Genomic DNA, 18,666 nt, shown 5'->3' on the forward strand with positions numbered 1-18,666 from the left:
AGTGAGCCATGATCATGCCATTGTACTCCAGCCTGGGCAACAGAATTAAAAACAAACAAAAAAAACCTGGTCAGGTGGAGTGGCTCACGCCTGTAATCCCAGCACTTTGGGAGGCTGAGGCGGGTGGATCATTTGAGTTCAGGAGTTCGAGACCAGGTTGGCCAACATGATGAGACCCTGTCTCTACTAAAAAATTACAAGAATTAGCCAAGTGTGTTGGCATGTGCCTGTAATCCCAGCTACTCGGGAGGCTGAGGCAGGAGAATCTCTTGAACCCAGGAGATGGAGGCTGTAGTAAGCAGAGATCGCACCACTGTACTGCAGCCTGGGCGACAGAATGAGGCTCTGTCTCAAAAAAAAAAGCTTGTATATTATTGTAGTTCTGTTTAAAACATCATATTTATGTAATATATTATGGAAAATTTATATATTGGTTTCAGTAAATTATATTTCTAAGAATAATTAGATATAATTATACCATTAATTATTTATAAAACATTTTCTTAATCTAAAAATTTACAACCCTTCTAAATTTTAATATGCAGTGTTTAATAAGTGGTATTAAGTTGCATGTACTCAAGGGACTTAAATTATGAAATACTAAGGATTAATGATAGATACTTGTTAATGTTACTTTTATTAATTTTGTTAAAATTTAAATTGAGTGAGCGAACAAGTTTTATAATAGTCAGTTTTTTATGCTTCTACATTTGTAAGCCCAATATTTTTGACTCCTCTTAAAATGGATGAGATGATCTATGTTTTTAGTATATTTATATAAAAGGATAGAAAGCAAATAAAATATTCCTTTATTTAAAATTCTAATCAGACAACCCTACAGTTAATTTTTGTTTAATTTGATATTTTATATATCATTATAGATACAGAATCTGAATTACAAACTATAAACTTTGTTATAGCCATGGTTGGTACTTTAAGAAGCAACATTAATATTTATTATGGTGTCTTTCTTTGTCTTGATAAGACTTTGTTTTTCTGAGATATCAAAATATAGTAGTTATATTCTTTTCACTAAGATAATGGAAGCCTTTCCTAGTGGGACATTGCCGCAGTTCTGACGGGTTGGGGGAAGATAGAAATTTGATCATTTGCCATGGAAAAAAATGGAGTTGAGAGGAAGGAAAACTGAAGTTTACTCTCCAAAGAGTAGCATGTCCTCTCCAAAGAAGAAAATTACCCTCTTATTCTAGAGTCAGTATACTCTGTCAGAAATCTTATTCGCATTGAGTGAGTGTGTGTTTATGTGTATAGTTAAATAATGGATTAATATGTTTAAATTACTTTTTATGTCTTCTTTATCAGGAGGATGAGGTGATCATTTTGACTAATTAAACCCTTTGCCCAGTTCCATCTGAATGTCTTTAGGTTGTGTGTAATTTTAGAAAATGCAGTATTTTAGTCTGCCATACAGCAAATATGTTCATTAACTTTTGATTAGAAACAGTTTTTAAATGAAGCAGTTCTTCTACTGCAAGACTAAAAATTCTGCATGATGTGTGTTTTCTGCTGAACAGTTTTGGCTGCATGTGATTGTTTCCTTTGCTTCTTTTAAGAATAAATTGAATTTTATTGTCTTAGATATTTTCCAGAAATGTTGCACATTCATAATTGAACATTTTAAATAATTTCGTGGAAAGACAATTACAGCTTGAGCTGGGAATCATTTGTTTACTGGGAGGAAAAAAAATCCGTCTCCGGGAGGCATCTTTAATGACCAGTTAATCGTGATCCTCTTACTTAATGTTAAATTATGTATTCACAAGTTCTGGAAAATTTCTAGTACAATATTTTCGTGTCCAGTAACTTTTATGTTTCTCCTTCTAGTTTCTGCAGACCTGACTTTCTTCTTCTTTTTTTCTTCTGAGTTGGTATAGAGTCTAACAAATGAGTACATCAGATGCAAGTTCTTTTAGGAGAGAAAACAAATTTTCTTCTCATTTTTTCTGAAATGTTTTAAGTCATTGTGTAAATTATTAGAGTAAGCATTGTGCTTACTAATATACTTAACTATATATATATGCATATAAAAAACTTTAAAAAAGAATTCTAAGGTATGAAAATTGTATCAACCTGCTCACTATTTACTACTACTTAATATTGGTGCAGTTGGTGGCAGTTAACCTAAAGGAGTGTCATACTAATTGTCACATTTAAATTTTTTATTGCACTTTTTAACTTAGTTTTTCTTTTTTCATTGACAAGAATAATGTATATTTATACCGTACATTGGAGTACAATGTAATGTTTGATACATGTATACATTGTGGAATAATTAAATGAATATATTATCATTACCTAATTAAAAAAAAATCTGTAATGTTGATACAAGTATTGATATTCCCTACTTTTCCACTGAATTTTTTATCTTTTTCTAATATCCTTGGATTATAAGACTTTAGAGTGAAAATTGTAATTTAATTGAAAACATCTAATTCCATTATTTTAATTGCAATTTTTGCTGATAAGTGTAGATTCACATGTAGTAAATAGAGAAATAGAAAAGAGAGATCCTGTGTATACTTTTCCTGGTCATTTAGTTTTTGAATGTTAGAATAGTGAAGATTTTCCCATTGACAGAATTTATTTTTGCATGTTATATAGTGCATTAATTGACCTGGTGTAGTAGTTTTAGTGTACTTAAATAATGTAACAATCAGTTAATTGGTGTCGTCTTGTTTTGTAGTACCTTAAGGCAGGTTCTATGAAAGATCCTCTATTAGATGACCATGGTGATTTTATTAGAATGTGCACGGCTATGAAAAAAATTGGTTTGGATGATGAAGAAAAGCTTGATCTCTTCCGGGTAGTAGCTGGTGTCCTGCACCTTGGAAATATTGATTTTGAGGAAGCTGGCAGCACTTCAGGTTTGTTTTTTATTTTTTTAAGAGGAAAAAAATTAAATAGGATTTCTGTTATTTATTTGTAATATGAAAATTGGATCTGTTTATGAGTAGCTGCTTAAAAAATGCTTAAGAAATATCTAAAATATACTGGGTTACATGTTGAATCTCCCAAATGAAGACTGTTTCATTATCAGTAATTCTAATCAACAAATCAGTGAACAAATCAGTGATATTGCTTAGGAATAAACTTCTCATTTTTGAAGGATAAACGACTGATTATTTTATCCTGATAAATTTAGGGTAATTTTTAGTTAGATTTTCCAGTTACATTCACTTTTTAAAATTTCCAGTTATATTACACTTTTCCAATAGGTGAGGAGATTAATTCTCTTTCATCTATTCAGGCATTTTTTTTTTTTTTTTTTGAGGTGAAGTCTCAACTCTGTCGCCCAGGCTGGAGTGCGGTGGCGCGATCTTGGCTCACTGCAAGCTCCACCTCCCCGGTTCATGCCATTCTCCTGCCTCAGCCTCCCGAGTAGCTGGGACTACAGGCGCCTGCCGCCACGCCTGGCTAATTTTTTGTATTTTTAGTAGAGATGGAGTTTCACTGTGTTAGCCAGGATGGTCTCTATCTCCTGACCTCGTGATTCGCCCACCTCAGCCTCCCAAAGTGCTGGGATTACAAGCATGAGCCACCACGCCTGGCCAGCTATTAAGGCATTTTTGAAAATGTTCAGGATCATTGGATAAATTAATTAGGGCAATTTAATATATAAAAGCCCATGTACTTTATTAATGATAAATGAAAATTTTAATCCTATGCACATTGAAAAGAAAAGCAACTTTTCAACTCCAGTGTTTCAGTCTGTACGTAAACAGTAGGACTTGACATAATTCGAAATTTGATCTGTGAATACAGGGAATGTCAAACTATGAACCATGGCCCAAATTTGGCCCACTGCCTGTTTTTTGTAAGTAAAATTTTATTGGAACAATGCCACATCCACTCATTTATGTGTGGTGTATACCAGCTTTTGTGCTAGTGTCAGAGTTTAGTTGCAACAGAGGCTATATGTCCTGCAAAGCCTAAACTGTTTACTGTCTGGCCCTTTAGAGAAAAAGATTGTCAACCCCTATGTTAAGACATTGTTGTAGGATCTTATACCAAGGATGAGTTAAGGAAAACCTACAGCACCATTTAATGTAGTAGTCAATAATGGGCTTTGGTGTTAGATCCCAGAGGCTCTCTGAGCCTTAGTTTCTTCAGTTGCAAAATTGAATAAACCATGAGAAGGACTTTTAAAGTACAATCAGTAGCTAGTGTAACACTAAAGGTTCTTGCCTTAGCCACGCCAAAGAATTGGTGTGGCAGCTGCCCGCGGTGAGTGATGGAGACAGGGACCAAGAGAAAAAAAAGCTGTAGACTTTATTGAGCAGAGTGACAGTACAAAGCTTTCACAGCGTGGAAGGGGTCCCGAGTAGGTAGCCAGAGTTAGATTATGCAGTTGCCTTTTAAACTCTTTAAGGCAGGAAATACATGCAGCGGGAAAATGTTACCAGAGCGAGAAACAAAGGCAGTAGATTATTTTGTGATATGTTTTAGATTTTGAGGAAAACCGGAATTAAGTTTTATTTGCTTTATGACCTTGCCGCAGCATGGCAAAGGAGACAGGATTTTATGGGACTTTAGAAAGTTTACAAGGAATTGGAATTAGGAGCATAGATAAGGCCGGCTGGTCACAGAAAAATGGGCATTTAACATTTCTTTTAGTTTCAGGGGAGGGGAAAGGGAGAGAGGACATAGGGAAGCTTACGGCAAAATTTTTGCTGTTTGTAGCTTTCTTGGGGAAGAAAACACATGCACAAATCCTGATGTTAGGAATATTTTAAGCACATATCTTTAATATTATTCATCCAGGACCAAAGTAAGTCCTGATGCAGGAAATGAGTGAGTTTCACAGCTTTCTGAGCCCCTACTCTACCCAGGAAGCCCAGCTGGCGCCTCTTCTCACTAGCAATAGTGTGCATACAGGGAAAGAGCACAAGAAAACAGGAAAAAAAAGAAGATTAAAAAAAGTGTTATATGCAGGTCCCTTCTTATGCTGTATGTCATCATAAACATCATAATTGTAATCTGTATATCATAAATGTAATGAGGTAGGGGATATTATCTCCATTTTACAAAAGTGGAACCTGTGTTGAAGTGATGCATGTGGTTATTGATGAAGTTGTAGATGTGAGAGCTGGTTCTGCTCATGTCTGACTAACTCAGAGGCTTGTGATAATTGTCCCTTCTTTTTCCCAGGCCACTGAAATTTGTGTCTATGAATGAACAGACTAAAATAGATGTCTTAATGATTTTCCGATTTAGTGTTCCGTAATGCTGTGAAATCAATAATGTGAGATGCAACATAACATAGTGGATGGGAACATGTGCTCCTGATCCAGATGCTTTACCACATACTATCTGTGTGACCTTAGGCAGGGAACTTAGCCTTTTCATGTCTCAGTTTCCTCACTGTAAACTGAAGATAATAGTCCCTACCTCATGTTATAAAGAGGAATATCTGAGTTAAATATTTGTAAAATGATTTGAATACTTGTGTCTGGCACAAGTAATCATTATAAGTGCTTTAAATGAGTAAGTACAATTAAAATACAGATTGCTCCCAATTTAAAATGAAAAAAAATTCAAGCAAAATTAGTTATGTTCTTAATGTGCATTAAAATTTTTTATTGTTTTTTGAAGGATTGGAAGATTTGTTTTGAAAATATAATGAATGTTAGCATATATTTAATTTGCTCTCTAGCATTGTTATACCAAAGGAGCACATGTGGGAGATTCTAACACAAAAAAAACTTTACAATAATTAATACACACTTTAGAAATGTTGTTAGAAGTGATAAATGGCATCTTCACACCTCTTATTATTACCCTGTGGTAGAAGATGCAGTTGTATAGCATATTGTAAGTGTTGCATGATCAAGTTAGTTGAAGAGTATGAAATGCCCAAAAGGTAATGCTATTTGCATTATCTCTTATTTTTCTTCTCTAACTTCCTTCTCTTGAAGGGAAAGTGAACAGAAGTTAAGGAAGTTTGGAAAGAGGCAGGGAATTAATAAGATTAATACATGATTAAATTAATTATTTTAAAAGCTAAGATTTTATATTTGTCTTCATCCTTCCTGTGACTCTTCCTATAGGTCCAAATGGTTTCTTTCTAATTAGAAGTGATTTCTTTTTTCCCTAGGGAGCTTAATTTGGCATGTCTTAGCAATTTGAAAAAAACTTGGTTTTGGCAGGGCACGGTGGTTCATACCTGTCATCCCAGCATTTTGGGAGGCTGAGGCACAAGAATTACTTGAGCTCAGAAATTTCAAGACCAGTCTGGGTGACATAGTGAGACCCCATAAAACAAAACAAAAAAAACCCAAAAAACAAAAAACCAAAAAAAACCCCAAAACACACACACACACACACACACACACACACACACACACACACACGCACAAAATAAATTAGCTGGGCATGGTGGTGCATGCCTGTAGTCCCAGCTACTTGGAAGGCTGAGGTGGAATGATTGAGCCCAGGAGGTCGAGGCTGCAGTGAGCCATGATTGCACCACTGCACTCCAGCCTGGGAGAGTGAGATCCTGTCTCCAAAAAAATTTGGTATTTTTATAATTATTCTACTGGAAAGATTATTCTCCAATAAGCACTTACAGGACTTTTAACTGTCATAAAGAAGTTTTTGCATGATGAAAATGCGGAAAACACTTACTGGGACTGCCTGTGTTTTTAAAATTCCACATAACAAATAAAATGTTATTATAACAGCAAACTTTTAAAATATTTGAAGAAGTTCTTTTTTGGAAACAAATGATATGAAAACTTTACATGATAGTATTTTGCCTTTTAAGACTTATTAAAATCCTGGGTTTTTTTTTCCTTAGTCTTACATAATTTTGGAGTCATGTAAGAAACTTTGCAATATAGTAAAAAAGAAGAAATATTTAAATGAATTATTTGATGGTTGGTTTTTTGAGAGCTATATAATTTTGGGCGATATGTGTAGAACCTACACATGAGTAATAAGCACATTTTCATAGAATGAAACATTCAAAATATTCTCAAAGTATCTCTTTTTTCTTTTCTTTTCTTTTTTTTGGTAGGAGCTTTATTGAGATCTAATTAATATACCATACAGTTCACTCAGTTGAAGTGTACATTTCAGTGGTTTTTAGTATTTTCAGAGTTGCGCAACCATCACCATAGATTTAGAACATTTCATCACCCCACAAAGAAACCCCATACCCATTAACAGTCACTCCTCATTGCCCACTTCTCTCAGCCCTAGGTGACCACTAATCTACTTCCTGTCTATAAATTTATTCTTGACATTTCATATAAATGGAATTATATAATATGTGGTCTTTTGTAATTGGCTTCTTTCACTTAGCATAGTGTTTTCAAGGTTAATCCATGTTATAGCATTTAGCAGTACTTCATTTTATTTTTATTGCTGAATAATATTTCATTGTATGGATATACTACATTTTGTTTATCCATTTGTCAGTTTCTAGACATTCGGGTTGTTTCCATTTTTTGGCTATTATGAATAATGTTGCCGAGAACATTTGTGGACAAATTTGTGTTGGGATGTGTTTTCATTTCACTTGAGTAAATACCTTGGAGTGGAATTGCTGAATCACATCATGGTAAACTCTGACCTTTTGAGGAACTGTCAGACTTTTTCAAAGTAGCTTTTCCACTTTACAGAGCTATTCTCATCAAAAGTGTATGAGGGTTTCATTTTCTCCATGTCCTCACCAGTACTATGTGTATGCTTATAGCAATCATAGTGGGTGTGAAGTGTTACCTCTTTGTGGTTTTTATTTGCATTTTCCTGATGGCTCAAAATGCTGAGCATCTTTCTGTGTGCTTACTGACCATTTGTATATCTTTTTTGGAGAAGTGCCTGTTGAGATTCTTTGCCCATTTATTAATTGGGTTGTCTTTTTATTACCAAGTTGTAAGAGTTTTAAAAATATATTGTAGGTACAAGTCCTTTATCAGATGTATAATTTGCAAATCTTTTCTCCCATTCTGTGTGTTATCTTTACTCATTTGGTAGTGTTCTTTGAAACTCAAATTTTTATTTCAGTGAAGCCTAATTTATCTGTTTTTTCTTTTATTGCTTGTGATTTTGGTATCATATCAAAGAAATGAAGATTCATACCTATGTTTTTTTCTAAGAGTTGAATAGCTTTAGCTCTTATATTTAAGTCTTTGATTCCATTTTGAATTAATTTTGTATATGGTGTGAGGAAGGGGTCCAGCTTCATTCTTTTGCATGTGGACATCCAGTTGTTCCAGTACTTTTATTAAAGAAGCTGTTCTTTCCTCAATGAATTGTCCCAACAACATCTTATTATAAGGTCTCATTTTTCACATTTTTTTCTCATACATATTCTGAGATTGGTATGTTAAGTAACTTATGAATTTGTCATAAAATTCTCATTATTTTCACACATTCTTTGTAGTTTTTAAGTTAGGTAGTCTTAGAATATATCATTTATTAATATTAATCTGAAAATATTTGGAAAATGTTACTTTTATTATAATACAAATAAATAAATACAAAGAATAGTTAATCTTTATCTAGTACTTTCTGTGTACCAGACATTATTCCAAGCACTTCACACACATAACCTTATTAATCTAAATAACAACCAAATAAAGTAGGTAAAGTAATTATCCCAGTTTTATGGACGAGGAACCTGAGCACAAAGAGAATAAGTAACTTATTCAAGGTCACATAGCTAGTAGTTGTAGAGCCTTATCCCTGAGACTAAAGCACTGTCTTTCTTTATAGTATTTTTTAAAACAGCCCTTATAAATAGAAATCTATAGATATGATGTACTAAGGCAAAAATGACCTGCCTGGCCGCCTTCTGCTGCAATATATCTTTTCCTCACATGCCCCTGCACAAGCACACAAAAAATAAAATGGCACATGTGCAGGCTGGATGTGCCAGTGGCAGATTTCTCAAAATGCCCACATGGGTCAAGACCTAACTGCATTGCCTTTTTTTTTTTTTCTATTTTCTGCTCTGCAGTGTAAAGATACTGAAAATGTCAAAAAGACTTGCAGATACCCCTAAGGGTAACATTAATAAGGAAAAGAGGAAGTGTTTGTATGTATTGATCTCTAGCACAGAAAGTCAAGCTATTGGAGAAACTGGACAGTGGTATACATGTATATTAATGTGTATATGAAACATAAATGAATTTTGTGTGTAGAATTGAGCTCATCATGCAGATATTCCAGAATTGGAAAAAATCTAAAATCTGAAACATTTTTGGTCCCAAGCATTTCAGATAAGGGATACTCTACCTGTACAGGTAATAGTAATTGTCTCTTCACTCCCTTCAACCCACTTCAAAGCAATGTGAGTACATGCTTATTACGTATGCATAAACACATCCATAGACAGATATATACATCCAAATTGATCTATTCAGGTGCCTTACAGCGTTTGCACTAAAATCACTCCTTGAAATTTGTTGGAGTCATATGAATTTTAATGATGAGATACTATATTTCTCTAAAGAGTTAATATATTAAAAAGGATTATAATCTATCATTAGTATAGTTTGCTTATAGGGTCATAAAAAATGAAACAGTGGCAGTTTAATATTGATGTGCTTAAAGGATTATACCATGGACTTCCCCAAGGGAGGGTCATCTGTTGATCTTAGCAGTATGGGTGTTTGACAAGGATGGTGAAAAAGTGAGGTGGATTTAAGAGTTACAAATAAGCCTTGCCCATTATATAGTTTTTTGTAAGTGAAGTATAATTGTAAGAAATGGGTCTTGAAAATCTGGTTTATATAACACTTACTAATTTCAATTAAAATATATTTCCATTAGGTGGTTGTAATCTGAAGAATAAATCTGCTCAGTCTTTGGAATGTTGTGCTGAATTGCTGGGTTTGGACCAAGATGATCTTCGAGTAAGTTTGACCACAAGAGTCATGCTAACAACAGCAGGGGGCACCAAAGGAACAGTTATAAAGTAAGTTCCTTAACTAATTGCACAGCAAAAATTTTGCCTTTCGGTTTGTCAAGGAAAAACATAAGTTGCATTACATTTAAAACCTGAGCTTGATAGATCAAAATTCTGTGCATCTCAGTGTAGTGATCCATCAAATAAATAAATGGAGTTTAACATAGCTCTTAAAGTTGTTCCTTGTTGATACTTGGAATTTATAAGGTAAGAGAGATGTACTTTTCTACAACTATGAAAATACGAGCTGATGATATAAATCAATATGTGACAGTTTTAGGCAACAGATCATTTTACTTTTTTTTTTTAATGATAATAATGTTTACTAAAACTTGTATTAAGCAGATTTCACTTTAGCAAAATACTTAGCAAATAACACTTTCCTTATGTTTAGGATTCTTTATTTGGGAGAAATTACAAATGACAAGAAATAAGGGCTTAACCAAGATTTTAAAAATCAGTAACCAAGAACTTCTAGATTGTACCTGGATGTTTGTATACTTTTGTCTCCATGTGCTGTATTTTATGTATTTTTGGTTTTGGTAATGTAGAATAAAATTGACATTCAGCCTTGTCATTCTGAGGCACTGCAGGATCTTCATTTGTGAAGGGAAAAAGACCCTTTATCTCTTACTAAATAAGACAGGCAGTGAGCTCTAGTGACATATTTCAGAAAAATTTGCAACAAATTTAAACAGGAAGAATTTTTTGTAAAAGCTTTTAGCCTCTCAGAAAATTGGCTACCTCTTACTCTTTTGAAAATTTTAGCAAGGTATGCTTAGCCTGATTCTTTGCTAAGCAAATTCAAAATTGTTCTTCTTATAAAGAAAAACTCTGGAAGAAGTTTGTAGAGCAGCACCCTACAGCCTGCAGTTACTTGGTTCCTTAGAGATATCTCTGTGGCCCAAGGGAAAGCCCATACATGTGCAGGTGGGTGGTTCTCAGGCGTTGCTTCCTCCGTTTTCCCATTTTCTCCTTGTTCCAAAGCAGTTTTTTGTTGTTGTTTCTTTTTTTCAATCGATGCCATTCCAGAATCCAAAGTAGCTCTTTTTATGTATTCTATGTATAGCGTGTCCACATGAAACTCACTTCAAGAAAGGGTTCAATTGCAGAAAACGTAAGTGAGAAATCACTGTTTAGAGAGGCTCAAGTATCAAGTGTCAGTCTGATCTGAATGACTTGCAATTCTACTTACAAATTTGACTTTTTGTTTTGTTTTTTTTTTTTGGTGCTCTCTTGGTACCCCATGCTTATCTTTATGATAGTATTTAGCATGGTGTTTGGAAATTCTCTTCTCTGCAGTGTCTCTTCATCAGACTATCATTTTCTTGAGGACGATGGCTGTGTGTCTATACTTGGAACATTTAATACTGTTATACCATATAGTTAGTTATATTAAATAATAGAATGGGACAGTTCAAATTTTAAGATGTAAACATTTTATCCTAAACAGTGTAAAGAAGTTACCAAACTTTAAAGTTATCCTGAATTAAACACTGTTTCCTTTGCATTTAAGGAAAGCCAAAAGGAAGGTTATTCCTTTGAATAATTTTGGATAAATAATTCAGGATGTAAATTAAGGTCAAAATGATTTTTTAAGCCTAACTTTTTTTTAACCCGATAATAGACTTTTGATCTAATTTTAGGTAATTCCATTAGTTCTCTTGTAGCAGTTTTCTACTTAGCCCCATTTTGTCCTATTCTCCCACGACCTTTGGTATTTATTTTGTTCTCCCTGTGGGTATGTTTAGGTGCACTCTGACTGTGGTATCATTTTCACAGTATACTGTCATAAATGATTTTTACTAGTATAGTTTTCTTTTATAGGGTACCTCTGAAAGTAGAGCAAGCAAACAACGCTCGTGATGCCCTGGCAAAGACGGTGTATAGCCATCTTTTTGATCATGTGGTAAACAGAGTAAATCAGTGTTTTCCTTTTGAAACATCATCTTATTTTATTGGAGTCCTAGATATTGCTGGTTTTGGTAAGTAGAGTTTCTTTTGTGAATATATATTCATTTCATATTTTTTTCACACATTAGAATTTGTTCTTAAATCTTTTCTCCTTTGTAACTCATTTTACTTGATGTATGTGTAATTATATGTCCACACTCACATTTCGTAATATGACCTAGGTAGGGAGCTGATACTTTAAAGAGAAGAGGAAAGACTCGTGGGGATTAGTTTTGGTGATACTAATGCTAAAATTAAAACATTGATTGAAACTGCTATAGTTAAGGATATCTCTGTACTCTAAAAGGATTACAACTGAATAAAGGTAAATCCTTGTGTGATACTAATAAAGATAATACTTTCACTAATTAAATAACAAAAAAGATAAATAGAGTTGCTAAAACCATTGACTAATTTGTAGAGCTGGGGATAGGTTGACCTAACTTACAGGACAACCTCATTAGTATGTTTAGAAATTCATTGCTGTTGCTGTCAGCAAGTAGCTGTATTTTCCATCAAATGAATAAGATATCAAGATAAGTAATTAAACAGCTGTAGAGCTGTTCAACCAGAAATGAAATGAGTCACCAGCATATGAATGCTGCTTTGCTCTGAATGACAAAAATATAAAAATCTTGAAGTGTAAATCTAATGGGTTTTGCATTGGGCTTTATCGATGTGGGCATTGTTTCTGGCTGTGAAGGAGTAGTGTCTTCTTTGTGGTTTTTGCCGAAGAAATGTATGAGTGTTTCCATTTGGGGAGGGATGGAGTATTGCTTTTGATGCAATATGTATTTTAAACTTTATAATTCTCTACCTTTGAACTACCTTTGGTTCAAAGGTAGAGAATTATTAATTATTATTATTATTAATTTTTTCCTTTTTTACAACAGTTTTAACATAACACACACAAAGGATTATAAAATTGTAAAGCCTAATGTATCTTAGACATCATGTAATATAATCTCTTAATTTTAGAAATGAATTCGTATCCACAGCATTTTTGATAAGTAATTTTATAGATTATGCAGAAAAAAGTCTTCAAAAGCACTTGTATTTTAAGTCATTTTTGTGCTTAATTTAGATTGCTTTAATACCTGTGCTTTAAAAAATTGTTGACTGGGTGCAGTGGCTCATGCCTGTAATCCCAGCACTTTGGGAGGCTGAGGCTGGCAGATCACTTGAGGTCAGGAGTTCAAGACCAGCCTGTGTAACATGGTGAAACCCTGTCTCTATTAAAAACACAAAAATTAGCTGGGTGTGGTGGCACATGTTTGTAATTCCAGCTACTCGGGAGGCTGAGGCATGAGAATCACTTGAATCCGGGAGGTGGAGGTTACAGTGAACCAAGATTGTACCACTGCACTCCAGCCTGTGTGACAGGGAATCTGTCTCAAAAATAAATAAATAAATAGTTATAAGTGACTTACATTTTATATCTTTTAGTATACAACATTTATCTCATTTGAGAAACACCTTGTCAACTGAAGCAGGATATTTTTAATACTTTTAATGCCTATAAAGTTTTGTCTTGAAATGAGAACATTTGGGAAGTGTAGAACAAATATATATATATATATACATGTGTATATATATATTTTTAACCTAATTTTAAATTAGGCCATTATTACAATTACATTTTATTCTATGATAAATTTATATGAAGTTGATCTCATAATGACTCTTGGTTCTGGTTTTATATTTTCAGAGTACTTTGAGCATAACAGTTATGAACAATTTTGCATCAACTATTGCAATGAAAACTTCAACAATTTTTTAATGAAAGGATTCTGAAGGAGGTAATTGCCCTTATAACTTAAATTTAAGATCTGCATAAAGCTGTTTTAAATTTCAAGGAAGAGATATGCTGCAGTTACCCTGATTGGTGGGGATGAATGTTGTATAATAGAAGGTGACTGAAGCCCGGCAGAGGCCCTGGGGCTCAAGCACATCAAAAGTGTTAATGGTTCAGCTGAAGTTTAGGGACCTGATAAAACTCTTAATGGGGCTTCCTCAGAAGTGAACATCTATTTTATTAGTGACTTTTAATAGACTTGAAGCTCTGTTTCTTTTATGATTTTGTTGTCTCTACTTTTTTTTTAAATTTATTTTTATTTTTATTTTTTTTTTTAAATAGAGTCTCGCTCTGTTGCTCAGGCTGGAGTGCAGTGGTATGATCTTGGCTCACTGCAGCCTCTGTCTCCCGGGTTCAAGCGATTCTCCTGCCCCAGCCTCCCCGGTAGCTGGGACCACAGGTGCGGGCTACCACACCCAACAGATTTTTGCATTTTTAGTAGAGACGGGGTTTCACAATTTTGGCCACGCTAGTCTTGAACTCCTGGCCTCAAGTAATCCACCTGCCTCGGCCTCCCAAATGCTGGGCTTACAGGTGTGAGCCACTGCGCCTGGCCTGTTGTCTCTACTTCTACCACACCAAACAACTTTCTACCCTCATCCCTGCCTTTGGCATCTCTCATTCTGTTTTTTTTTTTTTTTTTTTTTTTGTTGTGTTTTTTTTTTTTTTTAGATGAAGTCTTACCCAGGCTGAAGTGCAGTGGTGCGATCTGGGGTCACTGCAACCTCTGCCTCTTGGGTTCAAGTGATTCTCCTCCCTTAGTCTCCTGAGTAGCTGGGACTACAGGCACGTGCCCCCATGGCCAGCTAATTTTTATATTTTTAGTAGAGATGGTGTTTCACCATGTTGGCCAGGCTGGCCTTGAACTCCTGACCTCAGGTGATCTGCCTGCCTCAGCCTCTCAAAGTGCTGGGATTAAAGGCGTGAGTCACCATGCCCTACTGTACCTCCCCTTCTTCAGGTCTCTCTGCTTCTGCCTACTCTGCTGCCTGCTCACCTTTCGCTGTCTGGCAGCAAAGCCACCAAGTCAGCAGATTTGATGCATCGATTGTCCTGGAGTGCCTCTGGGCAGTACTTTCCTTGTCACGCCAGCTTGTGGACTGTCAGCTGCCTCTACTGTATCTGGGCTGAAGTGTGCAGTATTTTATTTCCTATTCCCATCCTTTCTATCTTTCCCACATTTTTATTATGTTTATGTTTTTATGGGCTTCCCAGCACCTTCTAGCTTTTGTACATTTTACTTACATTCTATAGTTAAATGAATTCTGGCATAAACAAACAGGTAAAACAAGTATTTACCAGTAAGGTAATTTTTCTGAAAATGTTTATCCAGTCACATTAGTTCTATTACCATGTGAAGTTTTACTTTCATGCCTCTAATTTAACATAAGCTAATCCTTCCCTTCTACACCAACCTGCCAAAAAACTTTATCTAGAAACATTATAAAAAGGAGACTGTATTTTGATTTATGTTCACTTTTTAAATATCCTTTAAAATAAATGTGAATTTCAAATTGAGATGTGTTAAAGTGGACAGTGCCTTCTAGAATGTCGGAAACCTTTTCTAGTATCTCTTATGAGAGGAAATATTTAAACATTTCAGGAAACAGTGTTAAAACATATTTACTTAAATTCATTGCATAGTTTACCCATCTATGATAAAATCCCTTTAAAAATTTTAAGAAGACACAAGACATAGTTGAGGACTCAAATTTGATCATATATTGTTCTTCCAAATTACGCTTATTTTCCCCAAGTGGTGTATGCCTCATATATATTATATCACTGTGTTGATATTAGAGTCCATTTGCAGTTAATTGCTATTTCCTTGCCTTTAGTGCCTGTCTGCAATTGTTCAAAATCTGTTATGTTTTTGGAAAACATTTAAGGCTATACCAGTTTGTATAAACCTTTGCATTCTAATTAGTAAATGTTATGTTCAGAAACAGCACAAAATTCGCTATTGCTCTGTATTTCCATATCTATGATTATGATTATTTCATTTTTAGGAACAAGAACTCTATCAAAAAGAAGGTTTAGGTGTTAATGAAGTACATTATGTGGATAATCAGGACTGTATAGGTATGTGTTTTTTAACTCCACCTTTGAAAAATATGGGAAGATGAAGTGAATGTGTTCAGTACTTTTTCTGTGCTTTGTAATTGACATGACTTGTTATATGACTTGAAACTGGTATTTGAGAGAAGGTTACTTCTCTATTACTGCTTGGAAGTTATTTTTTCCTACCAAGACATCAAAGGTACCTTTGTTGGAAGTTTTCTATAATCTCTTCTATTTTGAAGGATGTTTTCCTACTTAAATAGTTAGCATGTGAATTGGTTAAGGGGGAAACTTAATTGCCTAGTCAGCAAAGAGATTTATTCACCTGAGGAAGTCCGTAGTTAGGCCAGGCTCCAGGCAAGTTTGTCAGGGTCTGCCCTGCTTTTCTGTGACTCTCTTGGTTCTGCTGTACTCTGTGCATTGACAGCACCCTCTAACTGGTTGTGAGTTGACTTCATGTGTCACAGCCAGATAACACTGTGCAGCATGAGAATAGAGGCTCTGCTTTCATTTTAGTGGTAAAGAAACCTTTCCCTGTAGCCCCACAGCTGGTTTTCAGTCTTTCGTTTCTTTCCCACCCCATCTCTAAAATAGACCATTGGGCAAGCCTTGTTTTTAAAACACAATTTGACAATCCTGTTAGTAACTGATGGGCTAGATTTGAAAAAAAAAAATGGTATAATAATAATATTACTTTATATCAGTATAAATTTTCAAAGCATTTTCACATTTCATCTGGTCCACTCCACATTTCCTTAACACACTGACCCTTTCTAACCTCTGTGTCTTTGACTTTGTGGTTTGATATGGCTGGAACTCTTTCCCTTCAATTTGTCTTTTGGCCCACTTTCACCTCCTACTACATCTATCAAAATACTCGCATTCGTAGCTTAGTTCAGCATGCCCCTCCTGCACTACCACTAGTTACCCAAGAAGCATCATTTTCTCACAATGTAGTTAGACTCTTTCTCTTCCTATGTCTTATAGCTTTGTTCCACTCAATAATTGTTACATACTGTATTCAAGCAGTTTACATTTTATAGTTAGTTTGAACGGGAAGGAAATTCAAACGAATGGAAAGAGTGTAAAAATGTGTTGTTACAGATTTTGTTTGAAAGCATTTACATCAGTTTCTAAAAGTATTATTAAGAAGCTATGCATGCAGAAGTTTCTGTAGTTTTACTTTACTTTGAATATAGCTATCATTTGGAAAAGGAGGAATTTCCAGTTCCTTAGCCTCTTCTCCTGGTTTACAAATGGCATGGTTATTATAGTCATTTGCTATCTTTATGTAATAGTTTTTCTAAAACCTATATTAATTATATACTGTTACTTCTTTATAAATGGCCAGATTTGAAATAAAAATCCATCAGCTCTCTGTAACTTTTGAGAGAACACGTATAGAATAACGTGCTATCTTGTTTCTGATCAGTCCTTGAAATCTGTGATCAGTGAATTGTTCACATATCTTTAAAATGTTATGTTTTTACACTATTGTGAGTGTTTCATTTTTTGAAATAGATTTAATTGAAGCCAAATTAGTGGGAATACTGGATATTTTAGATGAAGAAAATCGCCTTCCCCAGCCAAGTGATCAACACTTTACATCTGCAGTTCACCAAAAGCACAAGGATCATTTTCGACTCACTGTGAGTTTGCCATTCTGAAACTGAGACTCTATGGTGGGACAAGACATTATTAAAAGGGTGCATTAGCTATTAGATATTATTAAATAATTAGAATAAAAATTATGGCGTGTATAGAGCAACTATATTATATCCAGCACAGTATCTTCCTTAGATGGGTATTTATATATGATTTTTATGTAATCAAGGGAATTTTTCTCTGATGAAAAGTACATTTCACCTGTCTAATATATACAATGTGCCTGCAGTCTGAGCTACTAGGGAGGCTGAGGTGGGAGGATAGCTTGAGCCTGGGAGTCGAGGCTACAGTGAGTTGTTAGCATGCCACTGCACTCCAGTCTGGGCAAAAGAGCAAGATCCTGTGTCAAAAAATTAAAAGTACAGTGAGGATTACCTGCTGTCTTCATGGTCTCCCTTCTGAGCTAAGTGGATATCACATTCCAGGAGTCACAAGCAGCCATCTGTCTGCTCATTTGTAAGACCAGCAGTTAAGGTTGTGGCTTAGAACTCTTGACTGGTGCAGGCAATACATATTAGATAATGATCAGCCAATTCATTTTGACCCTCTTTCCTAAGGAGTTTTGAATGGAAAATATACTCAGAGAGGGAAATTGAATCTGAAGCAATAGAGAGATTAGGTAAAGAGAAGAGCAGACACAGACAGCAGTAGAAATAAATGAGAGGTGCACTCTAAAAGGGCCGGAAGACCTGTTTTTTTTTTTTTTTTCTTTTTTTTTGAGACAGAGTTTCGCTCTTGTCACCCAGGCTGGAGTGCAATGGTGCTATCTCGGCTCACTGCAACCTTTGCCTCTCGGGGTCAAGTGATTCTCCTACCTCAGCCTCCTGAACAGCTGGGATTACAGGCATGCGCCACCACGCCCAGCTAATTTTGTATTTTAGTAGAGACGGGGTTTCACCATGTTGGCCAGGATTATCTCAATCTCTTGACCTTATGAACCCCCTACCTTGACCTCCCAAAGTGCTGGGATTACAGGCATGAGCCACTTCGCCTGGCCCAGAACACCTGGTTTCTGAACGGCTGTTAGGTCCTAGAGCTGTGCTTGAGTCTTTGTGGCAATGAAAAGTAGAGCCATTCTCCATGAGGGTGGACTGTGTGGCTATTGAGATGTTTCCTGTGTTCACCTCTTCTGAGCCTGTCTTTTCATTCAGTCATCATCACCTGAGTAATAAAAGCACAACTCCATCCTTGTACCCAG

General features: G+C 35.1%; 1 protein-coding gene across 1 annotated transcript in view; it reads left to right on the forward strand.

Moving 5' to 3' along the window:
* Positions 1–18,666, forward strand: part of MYO6 (myosin VI) — a 171,138-nt gene that overhangs the window by 103,250 nt on the left and 49,222 nt on the right. Inside the window, 7 exon segments of the mRNA XM_017881129.1 lie at positions 2,705–2,885; positions 9,799–9,943; positions 11,762–11,919; positions 13,596–13,643; positions 13,646–13,686; positions 15,752–15,824; positions 17,325–17,452. Coding sequence (XP_017736618.1) covers positions 2,705–2,885; positions 9,799–9,943; positions 11,762–11,919; positions 13,596–13,643; positions 13,646–13,686; positions 15,752–15,824; positions 17,325–17,452 — 774 coding nt within the window.

Source organism: Rhinopithecus bieti, unplaced genomic scaffold (genome assembly GCF_001698545.2).
Source record: "Rhinopithecus bieti isolate Rb0 unplaced genomic scaffold, ASM169854v2 scaffold_12476, whole genome shotgun sequence".
Taxonomy (NCBI): domain Eukaryota; kingdom Metazoa; phylum Chordata; class Mammalia; order Primates; family Cercopithecidae; genus Rhinopithecus; species Rhinopithecus bieti.